General features: G+C 44.7%; 1 protein-coding gene across 14 annotated transcripts in view; it reads right to left on the bottom strand.

Annotated features, from left to right (window-relative positions):
* Positions 1-13,833, bottom strand: part of LOC124224724 (glutamate receptor ionotropic, kainate 2) — a 75,342-nt gene that overhangs the window by 3,741 nt on the left and 57,768 nt on the right. For 8 of the 14 annotated variants that reach the window (XR_011177725.1, XM_069138202.1, XM_069138199.1 and 5 more), the window contains 9 exons: positions 12,854-12,955; positions 12,521-12,622; positions 9,542-9,745; positions 8,286-8,489; positions 4,648-4,752; positions 2,289-2,546; positions 1,144-1,341; positions 850-1,075; positions 12-176 (listed from right to left, as the gene is read on the bottom strand). Coding sequence is in view for 13 of the 14 variants with exons in the window: in XM_069138202.1 (XP_068994303.1) it covers positions 12-176; positions 850-1,075; positions 1,144-1,341; positions 2,289-2,546; positions 4,648-4,752; positions 8,286-8,489; positions 9,542-9,745; positions 12,521-12,622; positions 12,854-12,955 (1,564 nt within the window). In the remaining variant the exon portion in view is untranslated. The remainder of the gene's footprint in view (positions 1-11; positions 177-849; positions 1,076-1,143; positions 1,342-2,288; positions 2,547-4,647; positions 4,753-8,285; positions 8,490-9,541; positions 9,746-12,520; positions 12,623-12,853; positions 12,956-13,833) is intronic. The other 6 variants (XM_069138203.1, XM_069138205.1, XM_069138204.1 and 3 more) reach the window with 6 other exon arrangements.

Here is a 13,833-nt window from a genome sequence, read left to right as displayed (position 1 = left end):
TAAATGTATACCTATATTGTCGACGCCTAGGGCGTTGGCTTTGCTCTCCTTCCCTTTCTCGGTCCTCATGCACGTGTCGCCTGGACTCTTCCACCATTTGTCGTACAGCATCTGGATCTCTCCCTTCTCCTGCAGCTCAAGGATTGCCAGCGATATTTTGTCCCTCCAGGGCGATCCTGCGGTACGCATACTTGAATGTTCGTAATTGACGAGGGGATTGGGACGGGGTTGAAATTCCGAATTTGAAGAGTTCCGAAGGCGTCAAATTCCGAATTTTTTTTTTTTTGTAGCGAAACTTAAAGTGAGGAGATCAAACTTTGACGAAACGTCAAAGTTTCGAATGATCCGAAAACGGTCGCTCAAAGTTCCGAAAGAGCGAAAATGAGAAGATTTTTAAATCTGAAACATTGCAATGCCGAGTGATCAAAGATTTTCAGTTCTGTCAATTTCTAGTTTGGTGAAATTTCACCACTTTGATCTTTCTTTCATCTGGATTTTCGATATTTCTTTAAACCCACTCATTGAGTAAAATTCTCTGCGTGAGTAAATTTTAATTTTCGTAATTTTGCCCTATCGGAAGTTTACTTTCCGCGAACTTTGCTTTATCGTAACTTGAATTTTCGGATTCTTGCATAATTCGGAACTTTGAGCCTACGGCCTTCCAACCATTCGAAACTTTGTTGTTTCTTCAAAGTTCGATTTCTTTACTTCAAGTTTCGCCATCAAATACTTCGGAATTCGGTGCTCTCGGAACTTCGTCCCCGTCCCGTGATCTAAACATGCGTAGGTACAACTCGAGCTGCTATAAGAAAGCGAGATCAAGTATCTGCGACTCGAAATTGCACCGACCCATCGGCGTTGCGATGCCGTATCCCTTGCTGTCCAGCAGCCCGCCGATTTGCGTGAGATTGCAGTCTCTCTGTACGATGTAGTCGAGCATCGTGGACTCCATGAGGAAGGCGTAGTCGCCCTGAAGGACGCGCCGTATCCCCTCTTCGTAGGTCGGCACAAAAACCGAGGGTTTCTTGTTCTCCATGAACCGCCACATCTTCTTGTAAGTCTCTATCATCGAGTCCTGAAACAGGCGAAACGCGGCATAGCCGTCGGAATTTTCTCGTCGACGATCACGAGGCGGAAACTCACCCTGAAGAAGGTCATCGTACTTCCGCTATCCAGCGTCCCGTATACGATGTCCGTCTGCCCTTCGAGGTCCTCCGCGTTCTCGATCGGCGTTATCATCCTCTCGACGGTCAGAAACGCCGCCAAATTTGCGGTGTACGACGATATTATTATCAGGGTGAAGAACCACCAGATACCGCCGACTATCCTGGTGCTGGTTGCCTGTGTTCATTCGTACCGTCACAATCATTTGACACGCATTGATAACGGTGCAAAAACAGTCTACTCGAGGTGAAAATTTGAAAAACAAGATACTCGCATTTTGCGAAATTATTGTATCTACGTGTAATTTTTGGCTCTCTGCAGGTCGCCGCGTGCACCAGTAATTATCATCGTTACCCAGGCGTAAAAATTTCTCATTATATCCACAGACAGCTGCATGCAGTTGCGCAGCTGTGCGAGACTGACGCGCAATTATATCGGAGACGGGGAGGGTGGGAGTTAATTACGCAAGGGTTGTTTGCCACGCGGATATATCTAATTATATCTACGTATTGTACTGTATCAAAAAAAAAGAAAAACGATTTTTTCGCTTTTTTCAAAATTCAAGTCGAAAATATTATGCCATATGACGAAAAAAAGATGCTATCCAAGTTTCAGCTCTCAATGTTAATATTTAGGTGTGCATCATCGCGATTTTCTATTTCCCATTTAAATAACTTGGGAATTCGTTTTTTTTAATTTTGGAACTTTATAACTCGTCAACACATTAGTGTACTGGTAAGACAGAACGTATTTTTTGTAGGGAATTGAACGCTCTATAAAAAAGGTCTGATATCATTTTACGATAAATCTACTCTTTCAAATGTTATTTAAGGTCAAAGTTGAATTTACATTGAATTTCATGATATTTCTACTTTTTCAACGAAATTATCAGACTAATCGTAAAATTTTATGGAACGTTCAATTTTCTTCAAATTATCTCTCAGTCAGTTTTTGGAAATTCTTGAAAGATCTTTAGATATATCTTAACATGCGTGAGTCAAGATTTTTCAAAATCAATTCACGTTCAAATGCAAATAACTAAAGATCCTTTAGGAATTTCCAAAAACACTTGACATATATTTACACGGGGTTTTCTGCAGGAATAAAAATTGCAGCGGCCGTACCTTCGGATTGAGGTCGCTCCCCTGTTGCATCAGGGTGCCGATCGTGAACCAGAAGCTGTTCGACATCGAAAATTGGTTCTCGACTATGTCTGGCCCCGCGTGACAGGGATGAGGGTTGTTCCATTCGTAGGGGCTGAAGCGAGCGACGACGAACATCGTCACCGAGACGAGAACGTACGCCGCTAAGACGTAGAGCCATATCTCGATCGCCAGGGGATTCATGAAGGAGAAAAGTCGAGCCGGGTGGCTGGTTGGAACCTGGGGAAAATGATCCTAACTCAGTTGTTATCGACGGCTAAAAAAGTCCAAGTTCCGTTTCTTTTTCTTCTTTTTCTTCCTCCTGTTTTTCCAAAAAATCGCGAGTTCGGTAAAATCGTCGGAGAAGTCGATAAACGTGTATACTTATGTTTTTCAACCTGTCCGACAATCCTTTCCGACATTGTTTGACATGAAAAAGGAAAAATTATGCTCAAATTGTTGTTTCCTGATCTACGAAAGTATGAAATATTGTACGAAACGAAAGTTCGTCAAGCTCTCCTACAATCGCGATTGCGATTCTCCGTCTTCTCATCGACGCTGGACGAAGAGCTCCGAAGGCAGGCTGACATTAATTCCAATTAAGTCGTTGACTTGGCCGTATAATTACAGCCTCAGCGCATGGCTGACCGATTGGCGCAATTAAACGGAACCGTCTTGCATCCTCTGAAATGGAATTGATAATTAGAGTAGCACGCGCGGCTGTTGCAGCCACCGATGATCGTCATCGTTAAATACGCTTATTTACGAATTCTTTTTCCCACTGACTTCTACCTTTTTGCACGAGATTAAAATCGGGACAATCACTTGATTCCGATTGAAACTTTCGTCCAAGTTAAAGAAATGAAACGAAGAAAAAGAAAAATCTCGTAGTTTTCTCGCATTTTTTCGAGGTATCAAACATCTCCGGCTCAAAAATACACTGACAGTAAGCCGGAGTGACGTACGAGTTATGAGGGTGAGTTTTCAAACCCATGAGAAAAATTTTCTACTTACCTACGTCGTTCTTATCGCTCATGTTGCAGACGGAACTCATACGCGTGAGAGTTTAAATCCGGGACGAGTAGTTCCGATCGATGACTAGATAACGCGACTTACAAAACGAGGAAGAACCAGAAAGCGAGACACCTATAAACTTTGTCAATTACTCCAAGTTTATACCCTCCGCAGTAAGGATGACGAACTGCCGTCTCGATGAATAAACGATCGCGACGCCGGGCGTCGCGGTCGGGACGAACTTTCGCGATATTGGCTCCTCTGATTCCCACGGTCTTGATCACCCGACTGCCCAAGACGAATGAATATTTTAAGGGAATATCCCGGGTGCGGAATCACCGCTGGTACCTAATTGAACGTGTTTGCGAAATTAATTTTCCCACTTTCTCGGGGCATTTCCCGAAACTTTCTCCAACTCCTGAAATATGCGAACCGCAAGCGAACCGCGGATACATTAGGCGCTTTTAATATGTAATAACTGTATCGTTGGCAAAGCAGACGCCAAGTCCGCCGACCCCGGTAAATCGATCAACGATAAAACCTAGAAAATCGGCTCACCCTCGGGTAATTTAATAATTTCTCTCCAAGAGTCAACTGCATCAAGTCTCAACGCTCGACTGGCCGCCACATCGGCCGGGGATGAATTAAAACCGGATAACCGTGTCTCGGGGTAAAGGTCGCAAAGTTCTCAAAAAACGAGCGGCTTTGAATTTTCCCCCCTTTGTGTACACATTTTCCCTCGATCCGATTCAACGCACGATCTTTCAATACTCGCCGCGCGGTATTTTACAACTACACACGTGTATACATTCGCGCAAAAATATTATACGTGGCAAAGGGGGAGGAAATTTTTTTATCGAATATAGCTGGAAAGGAAAGCGAGTTACTTCGGTGCGACGTAGAAAAATGAAATAAAAATACACCTCTCGGTCTCTGCACCAGGAGAGCCAATTTTCAATGACAAAGTGGGCTTCAAAGGTGAAGCTTGTTCGGTACGAAGAGTAATTTTAAAGGCAAGGGGTGCGGGTTTACTCGAGAGACGAGGACTGCCCCAGCCAATTCAAGCGAGGCTGCATCTACCCGTAATTGGCGAACCGAAATGCGATCCATTTTCGCGACGAATACCGGAGCCGTTGCATGTACAGGTATACATACCTATGTACAGCAGAGCGTTGGCGGTGGTGGAAAATACGAAGACGAAATTTTCACCCAACCGCTGCGCGTGTAGAATGCCTAAATACAATGTCGGAATCTAGCGATAATCCACCCCTCATTATCCACGTCTGTAAAATATTGCCTAAGGTGTAATATTTTGTTGTAATTATACCTTGAACAAGATTGATATCCCCAAATTCATAAACGGCTTTGTGAAGTCGATCACGCTTTCTCTCGCGTAGTTTATCGTCATCGAACCGACGGCCAAGTCCGCTTTCTGAAAGAAAATATAGGCAGAAATATTTCAACGTTCGAATAACAATAATTTTCTGATGAGAAAAAAGTAAATGGAAATCGTCGTACTTTTGTCTCAGATCATCGGTTCACCGATTTACAATATAAGATTGGAGACGAAAATTTCAAAGATTTTCATTTATTTTTCGCTGCTGTTATCCGTCGATTAATTATTTCAGCTGCTTTTGTTGTTATTCTCAAGCAGCCGGAGACCTGCAGATTAAATTGCTTGCAAGTGCGGGTGCATGTTACAAGCTCGTCAAATAATTCAAGCAGGGATGCGGTATAAACGACAGAGTTTAATTTCCCGGATTGCGGCGAATGGAGATTAGAATCGATCGTTGTTGTCTAACTAAGTTCGTCGTTAGAACGTAGCAAGGTGATAACTGATAAACCGGGCAGAGCGTCTGGGGATCAAGATATCGGGAGAATTGTTAGACCGGAAATAAATAAGCAGAGTTTTTGTGGGGTGAGAGGGCCGAGAAATCAAACGACGCTAATGATTACCGTCGGTGTTGGATTCCCTTCTTCCTTTCTTTCTTTCTTTTTTCTTTCTTTCTTTCCTTCTTTCTTTATTTCCTTACCCTCGTTTATTATACGCCGAAAAGATGACAAAATTTGAGGGAACAATAGAACCGAGATTCGTTCGCGGATCTTTCCACCCTTGCAGTTTATACACATCAATACATACGCGTGTAGACAGCTGCTCCCTGATTTTTATTATTTTATTACCCGTGACTGCCGACTTCTCGTCGACGCTTCTCAAATTTAACGCGCCTCGTTCTTCTGCTTCTTATTAAACCTGTCTTTCTTTATTTTTTTTTTTTGGCGGGCGGCTGGCGAGGGGAGGGGGGGGAGGGGTAAACAGTACAGAAGCCAGCTTTGATTAATTATTCGCTTTTTTTAATTATTATCTGCTTCCAGTGATAATTAGATTCCGCACAGCGAGGCTTCGAGGAGCAAAAACTTTTATCCGTGGAATAGATTTGTAAAAGTCTTTGACGACAAATTGGCTAACAGAAATTCAAAAACGACATCTGGGACATTTTAGGATCTTTTATTTTGCAGTTTCTCCAGTCCCGGAAAAATTACAAACTCGGCGCAAATGACATTTAAAATATAATAAGTATAATGTTCGCTGAACTACTATGCAGATAAGCCGGGATGTTTTTCGAAGAGGATTATACGAGTCCGGGTCTAATTCTCGTCCCGGCTTTTCTTCCGGTTGACGTAAAGCGCGAAATTCGCCCAGGATAATATTAGTAAGCACGTGGCGGTGATAATTAACCGTGGAAAAACATGATTAATTCTTCCGGGTTTTATTTTCACCCTCGCAGGAGCCGCGTTACTCGGATGACGGTTTTGTTGTTAATTTGTCAACCTGTTACGCGGCTTTAGTACGCGCGGCGAGCTAATTTCATACCTGACTTGTTATACGCCGGAGCTTATCTTATTTTTAATCGCAGGATTTGCATTTATTTCCCCTTCGAGCGAATTGATAATTGTGAAAAAAATAAATAAATAATTTAATAATCGAAAATAACGAATAGTCATGATTATAGAGAGGCGAAAATCCTTGTCGATTTTTCTTTTTTTTTATCCCATTTCACTATGACAGAGAAAAAGTCGAACCGTTCAAGCGTAACGACAACGCGCGAAATTTCGGCGAGACGGTGAAGCGGACGAAAACGATTATAGTTATTTAGTTAATAAGTCTGTGTTAACGAGAGAGGGTTTAATGTACCGAAAAGACTTAGATATCATCGTACTTGTACTACCCAGAAGGAGAATAGGCGCGCGCTGACGCTGCAGAAAAGACTTTAATAAAGTGTTTTTCCCCCCTTACTTTACAATATAGCTATTGTACGTTAAAACCACATGTATATATTATATACAGAGTGAATTGCTAACGACCGAACGGTCCGTTATCTGCGACAATTCAGTGCGCATGCGTTGAAATCCAAGAGCAGTTCTTTGCCATGATGACCAACCGTCGTGAACGTAAGCTTCAAAATTTGTGACATTACCTTACTTACATGGCGGGGAACTGTTATCTAAACTTATGACGGTTGGTCATCCTGGTAAACAATTGCTCTCGTATAGTAACGCATGCGCGTTAAATTGTCGCAGATAACGAAGTTTATCAACATCAAGGTTTAGGGAAGTGCTGAAAAAAAAAATTAGACCGATCGATAAAATGCTGACAGTCGATGCAGTAAAATGAGTTTTATAGTTAGACCTGGACTCAATTCCGATGGTTGATTAATTTTTCCCCGCCCAGTCGATAAAACAGTATTATTGCAAGAGCTGGTCGACCGCAAGCGTCAAATTGAACCAATACGATGGTTCGCTAAATCTAGATCAATATAACAGAATGGAGATGAGCCTTGTTAAAAGTAGTTCACAGCAACGAAACCGCGCGACCCGCGTACGTTTCTACAATTCAAATCTGTATCATTTTCGCCATATGATTGAGCTGTATAAACATGGATCGAGTAGGAATGGTAGGAGAGCGAGTCCTCGAGGTCATTGGTATGCAAATGGATTCCGATTCGCTGCCGTGCACCGCCTAACTTTTGCGTTGATGTGCAGTAATACTGCAGGTCCGTCGTTGCGGTCGCGATTCCGCGGGGACGCGGATGAAACGCTAATTCAGACCGCGTGCAAAGCGAAGGCGAAACTTTCCGCACAATTTCAAAACTCTTTCCGGGACTCTTTTTTCCAGATTCGCGATTTTAACGAACCCGAGTGATTAACGAGCCGGCAGAATTTGCCGTTCTCCGTTGGCTGACTCGTCTTTCAACAAATGTTGTCGAAACGAGCTACCATGTTTACGTATATTTTTATTAATTTATTCAATTTACTATCGTTATCGTCGGGTTCGCGTTCAGTTTATTCCGCACGGTGAACCAAACTCTGAAATCCCGGCAACTAATCCGCGTCTATCGTCAACGCGAGTTTGATCACATTTTAATTGGCCAATTGGAAAGAGGAGAAACTTTTACTCTCGGAGCTTGTACGTATGCACACACTGCCGGTCACTTGCTTCACGCCGTGTTCCTTTTACGGCCACTCGTCCGGTTAGCCATTAAATATATGTACCAAGCCACACATTGCCGCAGGCCTCCCGACTGCACATAGAAAACAACGATCGTGTCGAACACGGAGAATTCTCAATTGGACGTCGCAGCCACCGTCTGGTCTGGGTTTAATTCCAGGCACATGGGAATCGCTCTATTATACGCCTATAGAACAAGCGTGTAATAATAAGTGTAGAAACGTAAGAGCAGGAGAAACTGAAAGCCAAAGCAAACGGCAAATAGGGTGGTTTACTGCACTTTGGGGAATCGGTCTTTAGCTACTCCGCATGCAAGTGGTTCCTACGCCGAGTGGGAGTTAAAATACCTGTTGGAATTGACGTGTTAAATCGCCGGATTCAACCAGCGCGACGTACGGACTCGGGGGACTTACCTGGAGGATAGATCGCAGGGTTTCCCCGATTATCCGAGGACTCACCTTGTCCATGAGCTGACGAACGATGCCGTTCCATTCGCCGGTCTCGTAGTTGTAGACGCCGTACTTGCCGTCGGGGACGAGTTCGATTCTGTAAGTGAATCCGACCATCTTAGCGATCTCCTTGAGAAGATCGATGCAGAATCCCTCGTACCTCGAATTTCCGGTGAGGTTCGCCTGCGCCCCGAGCATCACGTATGGCTGCTCCTACGGGGATCAGAAGAAAGGAATCCTGGAGGACTAGCGATGCTGAAGGGACGCGTGGTCCCAACCCTCCGTCCCAAGCCGCGGCTCGAGTTAATAAGCGAGGAGGAGAGAAACGACAAACGAAAATAGAAGAAAAAGAGAAAAAGGCGGGAGGAACACGCGGGAAACACGCAATTCTCACCAGACGACGATCCGCCCGCTGCACCTTAACTTCTAGACTCGCCGTTTCTACCGACTACCCAATTCATTCTACCGCCGGTTTTGTGACTTGTAAGATTAACATCCCGCAGCTATGAAACACGCGACTGCGGGCCGTGATGTTTTTCTATTATTTTTAACGGTGGTCCGGGTACTTTTTCACCAGTTCTGGACGCCGCACCGGCTGACCCTCCATGCGAGTCAGACCAGGTCGACGGGGCTGATGGGTGAAAAAATGTTCCTCCAATTTTGAAGATGATATTTCACGGCGTATTGAAGAAGACGTCGGCGAAGCTATTCGTTACCCAGATGAAAATCGGACGGTACACCTTCTTCACGATGATTACCCGGCCGTATATAAGCGGAGCGTAAAATCCAAAGTAACGTAGGGAATAAAAGAAACGTCTGTAACATGATTTAGAAATGTTGGAAAGAATCCCGACGACGTTGGAACACACAAGATACTTGGGGCATGGATAACGTGAAAGTGCGAGTAGTAATTCAACTTATATACCATTGTAACAATCGTGTTGTATTACACCGGTCTACTTTACTTTAGCTTCGAACGAGTGTGTGACGGGTGGTAATGGGAGGAGAAAATCCCTAGCGTTGGGTCAAAGGTCAAGCTAAGACCGTAGCCTAGGAGGAGGGCGAGGGTGTGTCGAGGGATGGTGAAGAACAAGAGGGGTGTGGGGGGTTAGTGCGTGTCGTGCGTATACGTGTACTGTATATAAGCGGCGAGAGGAGGAAAAACGACGTGAGAGAGTGAGCGAAGAAGGCGCGAAGGCGCGGTTCTTCCAAGTCTTACGGATAACGAAAGGGGGAAGAAATGAAACGAACAAACCAAATCGTACATGTCGCATGAGTTCATTGACGATGCCGTTCCACTCGCCTGTCTCCGGGTCCCTCGCCCCGTATTTCCGGTCCGGAACCAGCTCCATTCGATACGAGAATCCGACCTCCTTGGCGAGCACTTTGAGCAGGTCGACGCAAAATCCGTAAAACCGTGAATTCCCCGTATAATTTTTCTCGTAATGCATCATCACGTAGGGCGTCTCCTGCGCAGGCCAAGTTCCATCGTATCAGGCGTTTTGACGGGAAGTTAAACGGTCGTTCGGGTTTCGTTCGGGGAGATGACGCGTCATGGAAAACAAAGGTGTTAAAATCGTGACTGACAGTTATCACAGTTTAAAAATAAAATCGTCAGCCTCTCGCTGCAACGATAATTCGCACGGTGCAATCAATTTCCGCTTTCTCAGCCCTCTGTTTTCACGCGGCTCGAATTTAACGGCGAATTTATAAGAGCGAACGCACTTTTCGACTCTCGATACACAACCGAATGACGATTTTTCAATACGTTCACCACGTCGAGTCTGCCCAAGCTTCCGCGCTTCCAAACTTCATTCCGCGTTTCGTTTTGCACGGGCATTAATCTTTCGCGTCCTTCTGCCGCTGCTCAAAGGCAATTGCGGCAGCGGGATAAACCAGTTTTTACGATCAGTGAGCCGCTCACTCGTGCTAATATCGTGTACCTTCGGCTATCCGGATCAGCACAGGCTGGAAAACTACTCGCGTGATACGATTGAAATCGCGGAATCGAATTGACCTCAAAAAAGCCTATTTGCACTGAAAGGGATAGAAGAGAGAGTGAGAGAGAGAGAGAGAGAGAGAGAGAGAGAGAAGGGAGAAGGGAAAAGGGAGAAGGGGCGAAGAATCATTCGCAATGCAGACTCCTCGGCTCCATCCGATTCCTCAAACATAAATCAGAGCTGTGTGCGTGGTGCGGTTCGTGCGGAAAATATGTTTTCTCATGGTACAATATTTACGCCTCTCGGCTATCGATAACGAAACGAAAACTAATATTTGACGTGAGCCTTGGCGGTAAAATTGATGCCGGACTTTAATTCGCACGACAGAAAATTACCGGCCTAACTTATATATGTACATAGCAGGTATACGTATATAGTGCTGCATGGGGGCGGTGAAAAAGGGGGCTTGAAATATGGCGGCATCAATTAGAGAACCGCGGGGCTTGAGGATTTATAATATATATATGTAGATCCGTGTGAGAAATGGCCCGAAAGAAGTTTTAATTCTAGTTTTTGTTTATTTTTATTTTTTACTCCGGCTCGATTTTTCTTATTCTTCGTCTTTTTTTCAAAAGCGGAATCAGGAGTGGGAACGGGAATGGAAAATAGAATCGCGCGATTTCATTTTAGCCGAGCAGCGGTGAGAAAATGCCTGCAAAAGTTTTCCACCCCTTTTCTCGACCTCCTGCAAATTATCCATGTAGTACCTACACTTGTTCGTACTTTCGCACGTACAACCTATACCTATACATCCGCATAACGATCGGGTCGGAAAATACTTGCGGGTGAAGTAAATGCCCGAATAAAAATAAAAATCAAGAGTAACAAGAGGAAGTAAACGTGTAAGAATGAACGAAAGAAAGAGTAAGGCTGAAAAATCTTCACTCAATTCTCGTCTCCGTCTACATACCCGGAAGATCTTAAACCCGGTATTGAATATCGATTCCCAACCATCTTTTGTCACCTAGGCGTCGAAGGAAATGCGGTGCAGAGCGTATTACAGACCTTACATCGGGTTTACGTTGCAGTCAATTGTAACCGGCTTGGAGAATCCGTAATCCTTGGTTACGAGGTTGAAGGTAATCACGAGGTCCGGTTGTCACCGCCAAGAACGGTAACGACGTTGAAAAAAAGTAGAATCGATCCAAGGTCTAATGAAAAGAAAAAAGGAAAGGGGGGGTGGAGGATTTTGACCGTCGCGAGCTCTCGTCGGGGCAATGAATTTTTCTACGTTATAAATTTCGGCCGAAATTCGAGACGGGGTGAAATTTAAACGGGAATATGGAGGACCTAAGTGAGTTATCCCGGGTCAAGCCTGATCGCGGGGGATGGTTTTCGGCCTGAGGTTTGCAGCCGAAGGAGAACGCTGCGAGGCTGAGTGGCAAAATGGGGCTCCGGCTATTATCCTAGGGGATGATTTCCCACGGGTTGAGGGGTATGCGCGGACCTTCGGCCCACCTTTTCGCTTTACCTTCGCCTTCGCCCACGCGACTTCGGCTCCGTGCCCGATTCTCTGGAAATGAATTTATATACGAGGAGGATTTTCCTCGTCCGAAGTAATTGATCGATGCTTTTTCCCGGGGCAATTGTCCTCATCCTCCTTAGTCCAGGAACGGAATTTCTCCCTTGTTTCAATCCGTGTATTACGTATTTCCAACCAATTTGTCCGGTCAAATATAAACGTCAATCAGGAGCGCGTCTCTATCTCTCCGCTGATTACCGATAACAAGCTTAGAATTAACATTTTTCTTTCCTTCCTGTCACCGACTGACGGACTGTAAAGTATTACGTAAAGACTTGGCTATTTTTTAATCGGACCAAGGGATTATAGACCCTCCATCGATTGATGAAAGACGAACATTGAGACTGCGTAAGACTTCGAATGACTTTAAGTCACTTATTATTATATACAGGAGTTCAAGTGATTTCGCGTAATATGGCTTCTAGGTGATATTCTAATCCGGAGGTTATAAAAAAGACTTCACACCTATCGGATACGGGGTTGTTAGTTTTTTTTTTTTTTTTTCATCTTCTTCCTTCTTCTCACATTGTTTTTTTTTTTCCTTCGCATTAACAAGCGCCGACGACGAAGGTAAGAGGGGATTGAATTTGCAGGGCGGAATCGTCGTCCGCGAAGTACGTAACGATTTCGTCATTTCATTTTGGCTCATTTGCCGAATTTTCGAGGAAACGAGGAACGACGAAAAATATAAAGGTACGGATCCGTCGCCGGTCTTGACTTACCAAAATTGTTATGACGACGAGGGTGACGTTGGCGATTCCTGGCTCGAAGAAAGCCGCCCTGTCGGTAACGTTGATGCCGGAACCTGGTCGCCATTCGCCCACCTGCGCAGGTCAATTTTACGATTTAAAAGCCAGCCGAGGTATATGATAGTAAAATCGAGGGTGAAAGCGAGCTGCTGCTTGGGAATGAAAGAAAATAAAACGAAATGTCTCGTCGGCCGCGAGTTCGAGTATAAACTCGACTCGTCAAAAGTATATACACATAATATTTTATACACATCGTACCAGCAACCGCTGGTATTACGGCGATATAAAAAATAGCATCGTTTTTACCTTGACGAGCGAGTGCTGCTTGAGTTTGAGTAAATCGAGTTTGAACTGAATGCGGCGTCCCTCTTTGAACTCTATCGGTCCAGAAATTCCCTTCAGCTCAACCTGCAAAGGAAGAAAATAACCATCGATTAAAACGCTAAACTGAATATTTTCGACCAATTACCCGAAGGTCAAAGTCGATTTGTGACTTTGGGGTCCGGGTGAAAAAGAGAAGAGGAGAGAGTTGGGAGCAGGCCTCATATAAAAATACTCCTCGAGTATATCATTTTGAATATAATATACATCCTCCTTCCATCTTCCCCCCATCCCGAGCTTTATAATCCTGTTTCAGACGGCATTGGCTCCCGGCACGTCCTCGCAGCCAGGATCGCGCGTTGAAAGCTGCGTTGCAGGAGGATTACAAGCCCGTAAACCTGAAAGGCTTTGCCGTTTCCCCGACAGGAAGTGCAAGGTGCGCTTGCTGTATGAAGCAGCCCGGTATCGAGGGTGGAAGTGAGAGGGTAGGGAATAAAAGTGCACCTACAGTCCCACTCGTGATATCTATGTCATTAAATATTTTTACACCCCTTACTCCGTGCAGCTGCGTTCCGATCCTGATCCTCACGGAGTGCCGAAGACGTTGCGCGAGTTAAGCGCCACGCCGGAGTGAAATACCGAAGGAATGGTCAAACGTGAGGAAAACGGCGGCAGGTTTTCGCTCTCTAAGTTCCTGATTTCTCGCGGAAACTGAGAATTCTATCCTTGACAATCGATTCAAGGACGACGACGGATTGACAGACTCTGTAGGGGAGCAGAATTTGAGGGTGAGAAACTTTGGCGATAATTTCAAGCGCGTTTAAGGAGGATGCAATTTTCATGCGGAAAGTTCTGGTAGGCACACACCGTACAGTCGCATAAGTACCTAACCACGTAGTAATTTGAACAAGCGTTGTGCTAAGACTGATGCGGTAATGCCTCCGAGTCACGTGCGGCAAGTTTTT

This window comes from Neodiprion pinetum, chromosome 1 (genome assembly GCF_021155775.2).
Source record: "Neodiprion pinetum isolate iyNeoPine1 chromosome 1, iyNeoPine1.2, whole genome shotgun sequence".
Taxonomy (NCBI): domain Eukaryota; kingdom Metazoa; phylum Arthropoda; class Insecta; order Hymenoptera; family Diprionidae; genus Neodiprion; species Neodiprion pinetum.
The sequence above is the reverse complement of the archived record's forward strand: the minus strand, read 5'-3'. Positions and strand labels throughout refer to the sequence as shown.